General features: G+C 28.2%; 1 protein-coding gene across 2 annotated transcripts; it reads left to right on the forward strand.

Moving 5' to 3' along the window:
- The first annotated feature begins 10,153 nt into the window (after positions 1 to 10,153).
- LOC127241489 (amino acid transporter AVT1C-like) lies at positions 10,154 to 13,875 on the forward strand. 2 transcript variants are annotated; one of them, XM_051260569.1, is made up of 12 exons: positions 10,154 to 10,464; positions 10,677 to 11,046; positions 11,425 to 11,741; positions 11,803 to 12,017; positions 12,107 to 12,130; positions 12,220 to 12,400; positions 12,514 to 12,733; positions 12,856 to 12,991; positions 13,116 to 13,281; positions 13,359 to 13,402; positions 13,481 to 13,543; positions 13,615 to 13,875. In XM_051260569.1, the coding sequence occupies exons 2-12, from the start codon at positions 10,838 to 10,840 to the stop codon at positions 13,708 to 13,710; spliced, it is 1,671 nt and encodes a 556-aa protein (XP_051116526.1). In that variant the 5' UTR covers positions 10,154 to 10,464; positions 10,677 to 10,837; the 3' UTR covers positions 13,711 to 13,875. The 2 variants fall into 2 exon arrangements, with proteins under 2 accessions (XP_051116526.1, XP_051116525.1); XM_051260568.1 differs by having other exon boundaries at positions 10,155 to 10,464; positions 10,767 to 11,046.
- Positions 13,876 to 15,900: the final 2,025 nt, after the last annotated feature.

The following is a 15,900-nucleotide window of genomic DNA, read 5'->3' on the forward strand; positions in this document are numbered from 1 at the left end:
TACTTAAAGTGTGGTAGCCCACTCGGTTCCAAAGACAAACACACTTGAAATAAAAGATGAATAAATGATGATAATTATAAAAATATTAAGGTTGACATTGATAAATCTCAATCTAATGAAGAAGTCAATAATGAAATAATTGCTCAAGAAGAACACAATCCTGAAAAATATGATAAGATTATAGAAAAATTAATTAACTATGTTAGTTCAAGAAAATTTTGGAATCGTAAAGAGGCAATTATTGATAATGCCTTCGCATACAGTTTAACACTTCACATAATGGAAGAAATGATGATTCAAAGCTAAAATCGGTTTATGAATTTCGGCAAAGAAATGACTGGCCAAAATGAAAAAAATGCTATTCAATCAGAGCTTAACTCATTAAACAAAAGAGAGATCTTCAAATCGATTGTTCAAACACCAGATGGTATAAAATCAGTTGGATACAAATGGGTGTTCGTATGAAAAAAGAAATGGGCTTAATAAAATTGTGAGATATAAAGTCCGTTTTGTAGCTCAGGAATTCTCACAAAATCCTGGAGTATATTTTGATGAAACATACTTTCCAGTTATCGATAGAATAATATTTAAATACCTTGTGATTTAGCAGTGCGAAAAAAGCTAAACATGCGTCTTTTAGACATAGTTACTACATATCTTTATGACTCATTGAATATTGATATTTATATGAAATTTTTTTTAGGGATTTAGTATGTCTGAAACATATAAATTAAACTCAAATGAATCATATTTCATTAAATTGAAAATGTCATTGTACGGACTTAAACAATTAGGGCGAATGTGGTATAACCGTCTCAGTGAATATTTAATAAAAACTAATGATCTAATATGTCCATGTGTCTTTATCAAGAAAAATAGATTAAATTTTACCATTATTGCAATATATGTTGATGATCTCAATTTAATTGGAACTAGCGAATAGGTCCAAATTGCAGTTGAATATTTAAAGAAATAATTAGATCAAAGATTTTGTAAAGATAAAATATTGTCTTAGATTACAAGTGGATCATGTTAATGATTGATTATTTATCCATCAATCAACATATACCTAGATAGTATTAAAACAATTTTATATAGATAAATCTCACTCTCTGAGTACACCAATGGTGGATAGATCTCTTGATCCTATTAAAGATCCATTTGGGCGAAAAGAAAATAAATAAATACTTTGCCTAAAGGTACCATATCGTAGTGCTATCGGTGCATTAATGTATCTTGCGAATTGTAACATACAAAATATATCATTTTCAGTAAATTTAATGGTCAGGTTTAGCGCATCCCCACAAAGCGCCATTGAAATAGTATCAAGCACATTTTTCGTTATCTGCGGGGAACTCATGACCTCAGTCTACTTTATTCGAGTGAATCTCGAAATGAATTAATTGGTCATACTGATGTTGGTTATCTAGTCTGATCCATAGAAAGAAAAATCTCCAACTGACTATTTATTTATTTTTAGTGGAACAACAATCTCTTGAAGATCTGTTAAGCAAACAATAATAACTACTTCAAACCATTCTGAGGTTTTAGTAGTTCACTAAGCCAGTCGTGAATGCGTTTGGTTGAGGTCTACGACTCACCATATTCAGAAAAATTGCGGCTTGATTTTTTATGATGTATTACCTCCTACAATATTATTCGAAGATAATGCAGCTTGTATAGCTTAGTTAAAGGGATGATGTATTAAAGACGATCGGACAAAGCACATATCTTCGAAGTTCTTTTTCACTCACGATCTTCATAAGAGCAGTGAAATCGATGTGCAACAAATTCGATCATCTAAAAATTTTGCAGATTTATTTACGAAGGTGCTACTAACCGCAATATTCAACAAACTGGTGCAAAAAATGAGAATACGCAAGCTTAAAGATATCAAATAAAATCCAAAAGAGATAGAGCGCATTGATACGAGGATAATGTGTTCTTTTTCCTTCACTAGGAATTTTAACCCCACATAATTTTTTCCTATTATATTTTTAACGAGACACATTTTTTGTATAAAAATATAAAAGTAGGAGTGTTAAGACACATAGCAAATTATGTATCTATTTGTAAGCAATCTATATAACCACTGTGTATGTATTGGGTAGGTAATGTGTGGATGTTTTTTTATTGGTAAAGTACCGTTATAAATTTGTAGTGATATTTAAAATAAAAAACACACTAATTTCTCACTCAATCTCTCTCTCTCTTTAATATATCAATCATATCATTCACATCACACATCTACACTTACGTGTGTATATATATATACATATATAATATAGTATACAACCACGCACTTGCATTTATAATATATAATCCAGCCGTATACATATATTTATACTTACCAAATATATTTTATTTATTATATGACATGGTTTAATTTTTATTTTTTTAATCAAAATTTGACAGTTAGGCAATGAGAAAAAATCATAAGTAAAAAAAAGATAAAAATTAATATTTTTTAATCAATTTAAATGGTAAAATTTCAAAAAAAAAAAAAAATTACGTACGGATACTTAATTATCATTCTTGTCTTTTAAATGTCACTCTAGTAAAATATATTATACATGTGTTACAATTTTGATATTTCAGTATATTGATCATGTGTGAATTTCTATTTTAGTTGCAATAACTTGCACTTCATGGACACCCTAGTATTGTGTACATATAGCTAAAAATATCATATACATATTTTATATTATCAAATATTATGCTACGTGTTATTCAATGGCTGCAACATTGAATTTGGCAAGATGTGAAATCAACGCGCGGTCAATATGCTGAAATGGAAAAATTGTGACATTTGTAGAATATATTTTGTTAGGGTAATAATTAAATGACAAAAGTGATAATTAAATATACATACGACATATTTCTTTTTAATTTTTCCCAATTTAAATACAATTATTCTAAATTTTGTGATAGAGAATAATATCCTAACTATTGTCAATTTTAACAATTAATTGGGATTAAGTTAATTATATCTAAAATAGCTAAATCAAAATATGTATTCATTTAAAAGGAGTAATTTATAAATTCAAATAATATTATTATATATAATTGGTTTGTTGTATGTTTGATACTAAAAAATTTTAGTTGATGTAATATAAGTAGCATTTGAAAATTACATTTTATATATAATGCATTAAATGAAAATTAAACATATCATGTGATGTTTTTAGTGAAAAATATTTATATATATATATATGCAAAATTGTCCATAACTCCCTTGTGGTTTCGAAACTCAGCGTAAATTCTCCTTTTACTTTAAAAATTGCATGGTAACCCCTTATACTTTAAAAAAACGTTGCATGAAACCCCACTACCATGAAACTTTTCTCATGTGATAAAAAGATAATTTCTTATCTATATGTTTTACATGGCAGGGGGGTTTTATGCAATATTTTTTAAAGTACAAGTGAGCGTCATGCAATTTTTTAAAGTAAAATGGGGATTTATGCTGAGTTTCGAAACCACAAAGTGGTTTCATGCAATATTTTTTAAAGTATAAGGGGGTACCATACAATTTTTAAAGTAGAGGGAGAATTTACGCTGAATTTCGAAACCACAAAGGAGAGTTATGGACAATTTTGCCATATATATATTATTATTGTAAAAAAAATGATTTATGAATTATAATTTAATATTCAGTTTACGACAATATTGCTATGAGTAATTATTTGCAACTATGACTATGTCCATTCCTATCATAATTTATTAATGCATTCTCAAGATGACGATAAACAGATAAAGTTTCAATAAATAAATATATATATATATATATATTGATTAGTGCATATCAAAGAACAATGACTAATTAAATAATTTATATTCACCACGTCACCCAACAAGTTGATAGATTATTTATTAGCTAAGTCTTGTCCAATTTGGAATGTAGATATACCAAATTATTTTGATACCTACCACTAATATTTTCTTTCAAATAAATTGGCATTTTATTGATTACATGTAATTCTTGGGGTGTGTTTCTGCGGGCCAAGTTTGGACAGATATAAAATAAATTTATAATTAAATTATATAAAATTAATACACATTTATATTATTATATTCATTACCATCAAATCAATATACATCAAAACTCTCCAAATCCAACCAAACACAAACACAAAAGAAATACATAAATTCAAACTAATTTCAAAATTCAAATAAAAATCAAATTCAAACTCAAATTTTTCCAAAACCCCCTAAGAAACACACTCCAAAATATGATGGATATATATTTAATGATTTATATATAGAGAGACTTATTTTATCCTTACATATTATCTTTTTTTCAAGAAAAAGTCAAAAAAACAAATCCATAAAAGGGATGTTAAATGAAAATAGTTGAAACTCTGGGGCATATAAAAAGTGAATTTTTGGTAAATATTCGGTCGAATTTAATATCCTGAAAATTAAGTTCGATAAGACAAGTTCACCTAGAGAAATCGAAAGTTAAAATTTATAACTTTACGATCATAAATTTATCACACCACGGGATAAATTCTTATTATTGCTTTAGATATATTGGGTAACCAATATTTTTTTTTTAATTTAATATATTACAATTAATTATTATTATTATTATTATTAACAACATGTGAAATTCATTTAAAATTAATATGATATTCAAAATGTATAAATTTAAGTGTGTTTAAGCATGAGACTTGAGTCCAATTTTTTATATTTTATATTATATCGAAATTATTTTTTTATTTATATTAAATTAAATATATATTCAATTTAAAATTTTATCATTATGACTTAAAAACTCTCTTACACAAGTCCAAACACAAGTTGTATGATTGTGGTCATCTTAGAATAAATGGAACACACCTATATAAATGGAAAGTAGGCCAACTTTATGATAATATGTTACAAATATAGAATATATTGTGGATCAATTATTTTAATATTTTAAAAAAATTATTATAATTATGAAATTAATGCTGAAATAATTATTTCTATAGTCACACAGAGGCTAGGGGCATCTGAACAACCTCCAAAATGTGTGTTTTTTAGGTTTAAAAAATAAAAATATAATGTATTTTTAATAATTTGCCACCTCAAATTTTGTTTTTTATTTTTATTTTTGTGTAAAAATAATAAAATTTATATAGAATTGCTATAATTTTTAAATTTTTTTAGTAAAAGATAATAGAATTTACTATATAGTAAAGTAAAAAAAAAAAATTCAGCTTCAAACACATTATTGTTGTCCGATCCTTCTTTTTTTCTTTTCCTTTACTCCTGCACAAAAAAAAAAAAAAAAAAGACATCGAATTGTTAGATATGGCGAAATCTCGAATACACAAAATCAAATATATGTGAAATCAATTTCGAGTTTCGCGTACCACACGATTTTCTTTAGCAAATTCGGCCTTCCACCGATCGTCTTCCAAGATAGAACTAATTATCAACGGAATATCAGATTCCACAAATCAAATTAGAAACGGAGAAATTTTGCACAGAAAACATAAATTGAGAGAGTATTTGAAAGAGAGATTTGAGAATTGGTTTTTTCCGTCTTCCATCGAAAATGGGAGAAAAAGAAAAAACTGTCAACTTCTTACATTCAGTTGCAACATTTGATTATTTATTTATTTATTTTTGCAAATCAAAATAAATTAATTAAATAAAATATGAGACAAATAATTTATCCTATTTAATTAAATACCCAACAAATCATCGACTGAACATCACTATCGTTACAGAAAAGAAATTAGAGAAGAAAATAGGGGAAAAAGTGGACTAGACTAAATTCTCTTTCTTTGTAGTTCTAAAAAAAAAAATAGACAGTAAAAAAATAAGTTACTGTACAACTTAAGATCAAATTCATCGAAAAAGCGACAGAAAGGCAAAATGAAACATTTTTACAGTTTTCCGTTGTTGCTCCAAGATGGCCAATATATATGCATAATTTATTTTAAGTGTATGTATATATATTGTTTGTTATTTTAAATTGATTTGATGTTTTATTTAAATAATATTTAAATATGAGATTTTAGACAAATAAATAATAATGGAGTATTAATTTTTTATTTAATCACAACAAACACATATATTTATAATTATAAAACAATTATTGATTTGTTTAATTGTATTATAAATTATTTGTTTGTATTATTTATACATTATCATTTATTCTTACTCTCTATAAGATATCATATTACATTTTTATTTTTTATGTATTGATAAAAATGTAATAAGATAAGTAAAAAATATTGGTAAAATATTATATGTTCATCAAATAATATTTCTTTCTGTTTCATTTTAAATGATACATTTGATTATGGATACGATTTTTAAGGTGATAGATGTTTAATTAGTTAATAATAATAATTTATGATATTATTTTATTATTTTTATATAAAATATGTTGTTAATAATTTTAAAATAAGAAATATTTAAAAGAAATTTAGAGTAAATATTTAAATATTTTAAAAATTATATGAATATCTTTTTATAGAAATAAAATTTATATGATGCTAATAAATAAATAATTTATTTATTTATGATTAACATCAACTAATTTAATAACAAAGAAAAAATTTTAAATATAGATAAAAATATTTGTTTATTTAAGAGAAAGAAAAAATTTTAAATATAGATAAAAATATTTGTTTATTTAAGAGAAAGATATGAATAAAGGACTGAGTCTATATGAAATATAATAATATTATATTTTATAAAATTAATTAAGTTGATTTATATTTTTAAAATATTATATAAATTAATAACTTTATCAAATATAGAAAATTATCATTTGTTATAAGACAAATTAAAATAAAAATAATATCATTTGTTAAGAATATATGTAAAAAAATTTTTACACGACTTCCTATTAATATTAAAAGAATATAATATACGCGCATATATTATAAAACATCATATGAGACATTTAGAAAAGGGCCTTAAGTATGCTTATCCATTAAAATATTTTTACTCAGTCTTCTTATAATATTAAAGGGTAAATTCTTTTTTTTAGTTTCGTAATTGAATTTTTTTATCATTTTAATCATGTAATTAGAAATTATCTTAAACTAATCTTTGTAAGTGGAAAATTTTTTCAATTTAGTCTTCAATGTCTTTGTAGCATCTGCGTGGCAAACTGACGGACATATGTCTGCCAGATCAGCGCTACGTGGCTCGTCGGAGGCTACGTGTCCGTCGGGTCAGCAATACTTGGCGGACACGTGGATTTTATTTTATTTTATTATGTTATTTTTATTTATTTTTTAAAAATATATTTAAAATATATTTTTAATTTTATTTGCCTTTTTTAATTTTTTAAAATTTTTTTTATTTGGTCCAATTGAAAAAAAAATTAAAAAAATAAAAAAATAAAAAAATCAAATAAAATTCAGGTGTCGTTGACTTGGTGGGACACCCGGCGGACACGTAGCTTCCGGCGAGCCACGCGGGTGTATCCGGTGTCGGAGGATTAAAACAACGAAAATTTTTCACTTATGGGACTAGTTTGCGATATACCCCACTTACGGGACTAAAATGATAAAGGCGTCGTTACGGGACTAAAAAAACAATTTACCTTTAAAAAATACAATATACAATATATATTCTATAAACTTAAATTTAATAAAAAAGTATTTCTAATAAAAAAAATATATTATTATTTTTTGTATTTTTATTATAAAAAGAAAAAATAATAATAATAAATGCATACTAATATTAGAACTCATACCCAAAAAATGGATCAAATTTTTAGTTATTATTATTATTATTAACGTATTTTCGGTAATATATAAAAAATCTTAAACTAAAAATATTAAACAAATACATATTATTATTCAGTTAAAATAATAATAAATAAATGAATAAATAAATGAATCTTTTTATTATAAATAAATTATGCTATAGGCATGACAACAAAAAATCAATATAATTTTGATATGCAAAAGAATTATTACATAAAAAAAATAATAAAAATGTAATATGATATTTTTTAGAGAACAAAATAATATCATGAATATATACAGTAAACAAATACTCGTTACACATCTCTTGCAATATTTTATATTTTAGTTTGTTTCGTATATCTGCAATATTTCCAAAATATGAAATAACTAATTAAACTTTATCTTATTTTATCATTCAAATAAAAAAAATATAAATATACATTTATTTCTCATCGCATAATTTTTAATTTATTTTACTTAATACACACTTAAATTTTCGTTCAAAAATCAAATATTTTATTATATGTAGGACGGAGGAAATATAATTTATTCATTTTGTAATTTTGATATTTTGAAAGCAATTTATATGTTTTTGTTTTTAGGTAATTTTTTAAAATTTTTATACTTATCTTTTTATCATTTTAGTATAGCAACCGAACTTTGTATACATTTGGTCTCCTAACCGCAAAATTTTGACAGAAATAATCATCTGTCACCAGAATTGTCACGCTGGCAACGGCAAATTGATTTTTTTTTTTTTTTGAAAGAAAAAATAATTAGGTAATTTTTTTAAAAAAGATAGAATGAAAAATAAATAATAAGAGAATTTACTTAAGAATAATAAGATGCTTGACAAATTATTATTACTTTCCTTTTTTGTATATGCGTTAAATTTGATTTAATTATTACTCTTTATTCAACATATGTGACTAACTTTATTACATTTTTCTTTTTAATTTATTTAACTACTAACAAAAAAAATTTAAAAAATATCTTTAATTATTTTTTTACTTTCTTTTTTTTTTCAATAAAATATTTACCCTTTTTAATTTTCGTGTTAATTCCAAATTAATTAAATATAACTATCGAAAAGAGTATTTATTTATATATATTTATATAATCAAACTACACATTCAATCAATTACAAACAAATACACCTTTTGAGATTTTATCCACTTTCTTAATATGCAAATTTTTTTATAGAAAATTTATTACTTTTTATATAAAAAATTATTTAATATAAATGCAAATCAAACAAAACTTATCCCAAAATTATGTTAACTGTTATTTTCTAAACATATGCCTAATCCAATTTCGAATAACAAAAATGAAAAGAGTAATATATTTAAGGAGTTTTCTTTTTTTTTTTTTCCAAAAAAAAAATAATTATTTATTCCCTAAAAATATATTATCTGTTTACTAAAATATTCGTATCAAAATACCATTTAAATATAAAATCAAGTCAACAATTCCAATTTCAAATAAAAGCCAACATACATATATATATATATATCTAATTTGGATTAACTGAAAATGAAAGAGTAATATATGCATAAGCATAATATTATGCTAATTTGACTTAAGTTTATATTTTGTATTGTCATAATATGCTAATTGGATAATATCACTAATCAGCCCACTAATTGTAGGATATGTAGATATTCAATAAAAATATATTATTTTATATTCTCTGGATAAAGTAGAAATAAAAGTAAAAAAATTAAATTATCCCTCTATTAGTATTGTATAATATAAAGGTAATGTCATTTGTGTAATATATTGTAAATTGGAAAAGTATTGTAACGTTAGCTAGATGATACAATTACTTAAAAAAAATAGATACTTTGTTAACTGACCAAAATAAAAAAATGAATAAATTGTTAAGAGACGGAGGGAATATAAAATATAAACTAAAATATTATTTAAATAAAAAAAAATTACAATTCAATTTCAAATCAAAATCCAAAGAAATCACATACATCTCGAAAGTTATCGTTTGGTTGAATTTGATATTAAAATAATATTAATGAGATAGTTTGTAAAAAAGAAAATATACTTCCTCTGTTGTAGTCAAATTTATACTCACTTTCCTTTTTAGTTCGTCCACTAAATTTATTCTATTACTAATTTTGGCAAAGTCAATGAATCAAAAATATTATTACTATCAATTCTAACACTTATTTACAACAAATACCAGTAACTAAATTTTTAAAAATACCCTAAATTACTTATTAGTTTTTCAATACGTGCCGAGCTCAAACTAATTTTAATGGATGATGAGAGTATATTCTTTTAAATAAACTTCAAAATCTAAATATTAAAAATTGAAGAAATAGTCGCAATTTCTTTTATAATTTCCTTTAAAACTTTTTAACTAAAATAATGCTGTAAAAAAATAATTTAATATTGTCAAAAAAGGGGAAAACTATTGACTGAATATACTCGTGATGATTCGGCCACCATTGTTCTGGCAACTCTAAAAATCATTTTCCTTCCTTCTTGTGCCCCTGTAAGATACTCGCAGTGCAGATTGATTGAGTTCCATTTCTTCTCTGACCTCTGTGGGTCGCGGATGGTGATGCAATTGGAGGAGGAGGAGGACCTTTCACGACTCCATTTAAAGTTTAAACAATTCTCCGCAGTTTTTAATTGAGGCGAAGACCGGTGTCTTTTACCTTTTTTGTTTGTATTTGTTTCTTTCGAGCGGAATCCTGTTACGAAAAGCCTGCCATTGATACTACTTTGCCGAATCTCTGGAAAGGTAATAAGATAGTGATTCCTCTCTATATTTGTATATGAATTTTTTTTACTGCTTTTACGGAGGGGTGATTTCATGAGTGGTTTGAATCTAAGCCTATTGTGTGTGTATGGACGTCGTTCTAGATCACATAATTCATTAATTCGGTTGGAGGAGTATTTGATTTCAGTTCTTAGATTGGCTGTTTATAATATTTTAATTCTAATCCTGCGCAGAGTTGCACATGCATGACTCCAACTTCTTGTTTGGAATTGTTTATTTGCGACGATTCCATTAATCTGTTCTTCTGAACTTGTCATCTCCAGATCTATTGTTGGTGTTTAGATTTGGATTTGGGGGAGTTTTGAAGCAGGTGTGGAATTAGTTACCAGAGAGTATGCATAATTCTGTGTCTGAGCACAGCTTCTATATAGAGAGTGATGAAGAAGAAGAGGTTGAGAAGAAGGGTGAAGAAGACCATGGAGAAGCTGGGATTGGAAACAGTTCCGAATCCGAATCTTCGGTTTACTCTACTGATAATGACGATGAACATAATCAGCAAGCTCAGCCTAGTTCTGTAATCCCCTCTTGGCCTCAAAGTTACAGGTTATCATTTCCTGATGCTATGCTTTTTTTCATTCTCTGTCTCTCCTTATATGTGTTCTAGGCCAAACTTATTGGAACTGATTTACAGTATTCATGATCCAGTTGAAGCTTATAGGTATTGATCATCATTGATTTGTGAGGAGAATGATTTTCATGTGAATTGGAGTGATATTTTGTGCAATTAAGGCCGTTAGTCGGAATCTCATGTAGCTGTGGCCTAAGATGGTTTGGGAAATGATTGCAATCCGAATGATGTTTCAAGAGCTTTTTCGCTGTTTTAAGTTTGGATTAGATTTCTTAAGAACTAACTGTTTAAACTGTTGCTCGAAACGTGTTGTCTAATTGTGTTGATGAATTCTTGTCATATATGTGTTGTAGGCAATCCATTGATCTGTACGGTAGCGTGCCATCCCCAACCATTACCTTTCTTGGGGCGTCATCATTGACACGTTTAGGCAGTTCATTCTTTTCATCCTCGCTTACAAGGAGGCACACTCCCGAGATACTGCCTTCGCTGAGCAAGCCTCTAATACCCTCCGTGGATGATGAGAAACCTAAAGAGAAACAGAGTTCACATTCTCTTTTGCCCCCGAGGAAACCTACCATACCAAAACTAACGCCTGATGCGAAAGTTTCCACCGGACATGAACTCCCGATTTCTCGCCAAAGTTCATATGGCCAGGCTGTGCTAAATGGTAGGTCATTTCTGGTTCTTTTTTGCCCTTTCAGGCTGATTACTAATGCTATTCCTTACAGGCATGAATGTGCTATGCGGTGTCGGAATTCTTTCCACTCCTTTCGCAGTCAAACAAGGTGGATGGATTAGTCTTTCGATTTTGTTTATTTTTGCTATACTTTCGTACTACACCGGAATCCTCCTTAGGCGCTGTCTAGATAGTAAAACAGGGCTCGAAACATACCCGGACATTGGTCAAGCTGCCTTTGGTACTTTGGGACGAATTGTCATATCTGTAAGTGTCATTATTTCCGAATCTACAAACAAAATCATTTCTGTAAACTGCTGGCATTGATTTCTTGCCTGTTGCCTTCGCCGATGCAGATTATTTTGTACGTGGAGTTATATGTAAGTATGATTTTCTCGGCATGCTTTGGCAATGTTATGCTTATCGTATGCTTAGTTAATGCTAAGATGAATTTCATGGTGTTTTGTAGTCTTGCTGCATCGAATACATTATTCTGGAGAGTGATAACTTATCGTCTTTGTTTCCGAATGCACATTTAAACCTCGGAGTCCTTGAACTCGACTCTCATCATCTTTTCGCTGTGATGACTGCCCTCGCTGTTCTTCCAACAGTGTGGTTACGGGATATGACCATTCTCAGCTACATCTCAGGTGAGAATTATTCATTTGTAAATACATTGTGCGTGCACGTGCGTTTTCCTGTTTTTAAAACACTTTCTAGCTGTCAATTTAATACCTTCACACTTGTAACGTTTGTTTCTAAGCTGGAGGAGTTGTAGCATCGATCTTGGTGGTTGCTTCTTTGTTCTGGGCTGGTTTAGTCGATCAAGTTGGATTCGAATCTAAAGGAACGACGTTCAACCTTTCTACCCTTCCTGTTGCTATCGGTCTCTACGGTTATTGCTACTCGGGGCACGCAGTTTTCCCAAACATCTATACGTCGATGAAGAATCGTAACCAGTATCCTTCCGTTCTCCTGGCGAGGTAAAAATAAACACATTTTGAATGACATATTTGGTTAAATTTAGAATCATTAGATGTTTGGAAACAATTTTTCTGCTCTGTTTCGTTATTTCTAAACTCGTCGGAAAATGGATGTTTCGCAGCTTCGGAATCTGCACTTTGATGTACGCTGCAGTTGCTGTTCTTGGGTATATGATGTTTGGAGACTCGACGGAATCACAGTTCACTCTCAACATGCCTCACAATTTAGTCGCCTCTAAAATCGCACTTTGGACTACGGTGAGTCAGTTTTTGACATGTTTTTTTTTCGAAGGTACTGAGTATTACAAATTGCAACATTTACAGAACATAGGCCCTTTGTTTTCGTCGTTTTTTCGCCTAATTAACTCCGTGGCCTCTGCAGGTCGTCAATCCATTCACAAAATATGCGCTGACAATGACTCCGGTGGCGATGAGTCTCGAAGAATTAATCCCATCAAACCACGGCATGACATACGTATACTCGATCTTCATAAGAACGGCTTTGGTTATATCCACATTGTTCTTAGGCCTTAGCATCCCTTTTTTCGGTAAGCTCGGATGGATCTTTTCCCTTTCAATTCCTTTCCTTTCTGGGTCTAATTCGCGAAAACTTTGGATTTTTCAGGTCTGGTGATGGCCTTGATCGGTTCTTTACTCACAATGCTCGTCGTAAGTCCTCGTCATAAATTCATCGTTGTCGTTCTTACCTTATTTATGTCGTAAATGTTAATGATCTTGCTCGGACAGACGTTGATTCTGCCGTGCGCTTGCTACCTGAGCATTTCGAGGGGCAAAATAACCGTTTTCCAGGTGCGCCTCCTCGCGTACATTTTTTTAAAACGAGCTGAACTGAGCTGAGCTTTTGAGGCCGATTTTTGCAGGGCACGATGTGCACGGTGGTGATCGGCGTCGGGCTGGTGTCGGCGGCGTTCGGAACGTATTCAGCCGTGTCGCAGATCGTCGAGAATCTGATCTGAGTGATTGAAGCATGTGTGCATTTATGCGTGTTCTTCCCACATGCAGGTGCACAATTGTCCTGTTTGATTATTGTTTCTTTTGTTCTGCCATGCTGCTTCTTGTTTTTCTTCTAAAATCAAATTATTATTATTATTATTATTATTATTATTATTATTATTATTTTACATGTGTTTTAGATATGCTTTTTTGAAATGATTTGGGGTTGTGCTTGGATATCTATACTTTTTTGCTTTCTTGAAATTCACATTCTCTACTTTTTAAGTTTGTTAAAAATTTGGGTTAAATTATTTTCTTACCCCTTGTTTTCGTTCTGAAGTGTTGTTGTATCATTCTTTAATTTTATTTTTTTATTTTTAATATATATTGTTTTAGTTGAGCTGCCTATGTTCTTATGTAGGTATGAGATAGTCTTTAATAATATTCTAATAATCATAGTGTTCTTCTTGAGACTTCACTTGGTGAACATTTTAACATTTTTTGTGCCGCCATTGATTGTTGTTGAACCTAAATATTTGTAGAGAAGAGCTGTCCACAAATTTATAAATTTGGGTCGAAGATAACCTCTCTATACTAAAGTTCTTGAAAATAAAATACAAAGAAAAATGATATAGGTGGGACTACTACACGTACTCATTTCATTTATTTATTTGTTTGTTTGTTTGATGACAAATGAGAAATATGGATATACTAGAAGAATCCATCATATTTGCTTCACAATGCAATGATTTTGTATTTTATACAAAAGTATTATTAGTTGAAATTGTTAATTCCTGCCCATGCTTTTAGTTTATATTATCTTTTATATATGACAATCTTGATTGGCTATCACATTTCACATTTCAAATATGCATTCTCCCCCGTTTTTTTTTTTTAAAATTGAAAATCAACAGTTTTAACGATAAATGTCTTTCTCACTAAAAATGATTTACCTTATAAGTCACTTTCTATTATGCAATTTAAATATATTTCAGTAGAAATTTTTTTCTTTTTTTGTTATAACATGTACTGAGTGATTACTTAATTTAAATTAGAAGCTATCATCATTGGTTTTATTATATTTTTATGTACAATGAACATAGAAAACATACGGAAGTTTTTAACCTTTTCTAAAATTTCAAGAGAGTTGCATTTTATTTTTTTTTTAATAACGTAGGAATCCGCAGCCGCTACCCAGTTGTCTCATTTGATTATATAGTTTGTATCCAAATAACAATTTAATTGTTTTGGTTATACATGTTGATGGCAGATGAAGATTGAAAGTTAATTTTTTTTTTTTTTCTATCATGCGTTTGTGTTGGTTTGCAGTGTATGCTTTTATGAATGTGTTGCCTGTTTTTCGCTTTGTGTTGTTCTGATAAAATTTTCTCAATTGTCCCAACTTGTATTTACACTAAATTTGCCTGGAGCTATATCTCTATTTGAAAAAGTGTTTGAGCAAATAAAACAAGTTAGAATGAATATTGCATGTACAAATTTAGAGTTGGTCTTGAAAAATGTTTATTTTCTTAGAAACAAATGTGGAGTTAGAGCTTAAGCATATTTGTTCAAGAGATTCTTATGTATCATTTAGCTAAAATATGTTAGATACCATCCGAAAGAATATTTAACAGAAATGTTCATCCAGCTACAATTCCAGAAAAATTCTGTGTGGGTTTATTTATGGGGCTAAGATATGAGTTTAAGATATGTTTGCACAAATTGAAGGTGTTCTATCATATATTTGTGAGTCTCTATTTGATAAATACATGTATCTATATATATATATATATGTGTGAGTATATATAGGGAAATAATCTATGATTAATGAAGAAAAGAAATAACAGTAGGGATCCACAATGGGTAGGGGTAGACTCAAGATCTGACTCGGACTCAACCCATTTATTTGGACCCAGGTTCAATTATTTTGGTATTGGATCAAATATGAATTGGATTATTAATAAATTTTTAGAGTCGGGTCGGGTTCAGGGTTTAATATAGTATATTCTATCCAACCCAGACCCGAACCCAATTACTTAAAATAATAATTTTTATTATTTTTTCTATTTATATTATCTTTTTCAGTTTAATTTTTAGTGTTAGTGGTGTTAGCGGTGGAGTTAAGGTGATATTGGTGAATATTTATATTTATTATATATTATATTATAGAATATTTATAATTTTCTTTACAAATTAATAAATATATATACAAA

This window comes from Andrographis paniculata, unplaced genomic scaffold (assembly GCF_009805555.1).
Source record: "Andrographis paniculata isolate CXL003 unplaced genomic scaffold, ASM980555v1 Contig82END, whole genome shotgun sequence".
In the NCBI taxonomy this organism is placed as follows: domain Eukaryota; kingdom Viridiplantae; phylum Streptophyta; class Magnoliopsida; order Lamiales; family Acanthaceae; genus Andrographis; species Andrographis paniculata.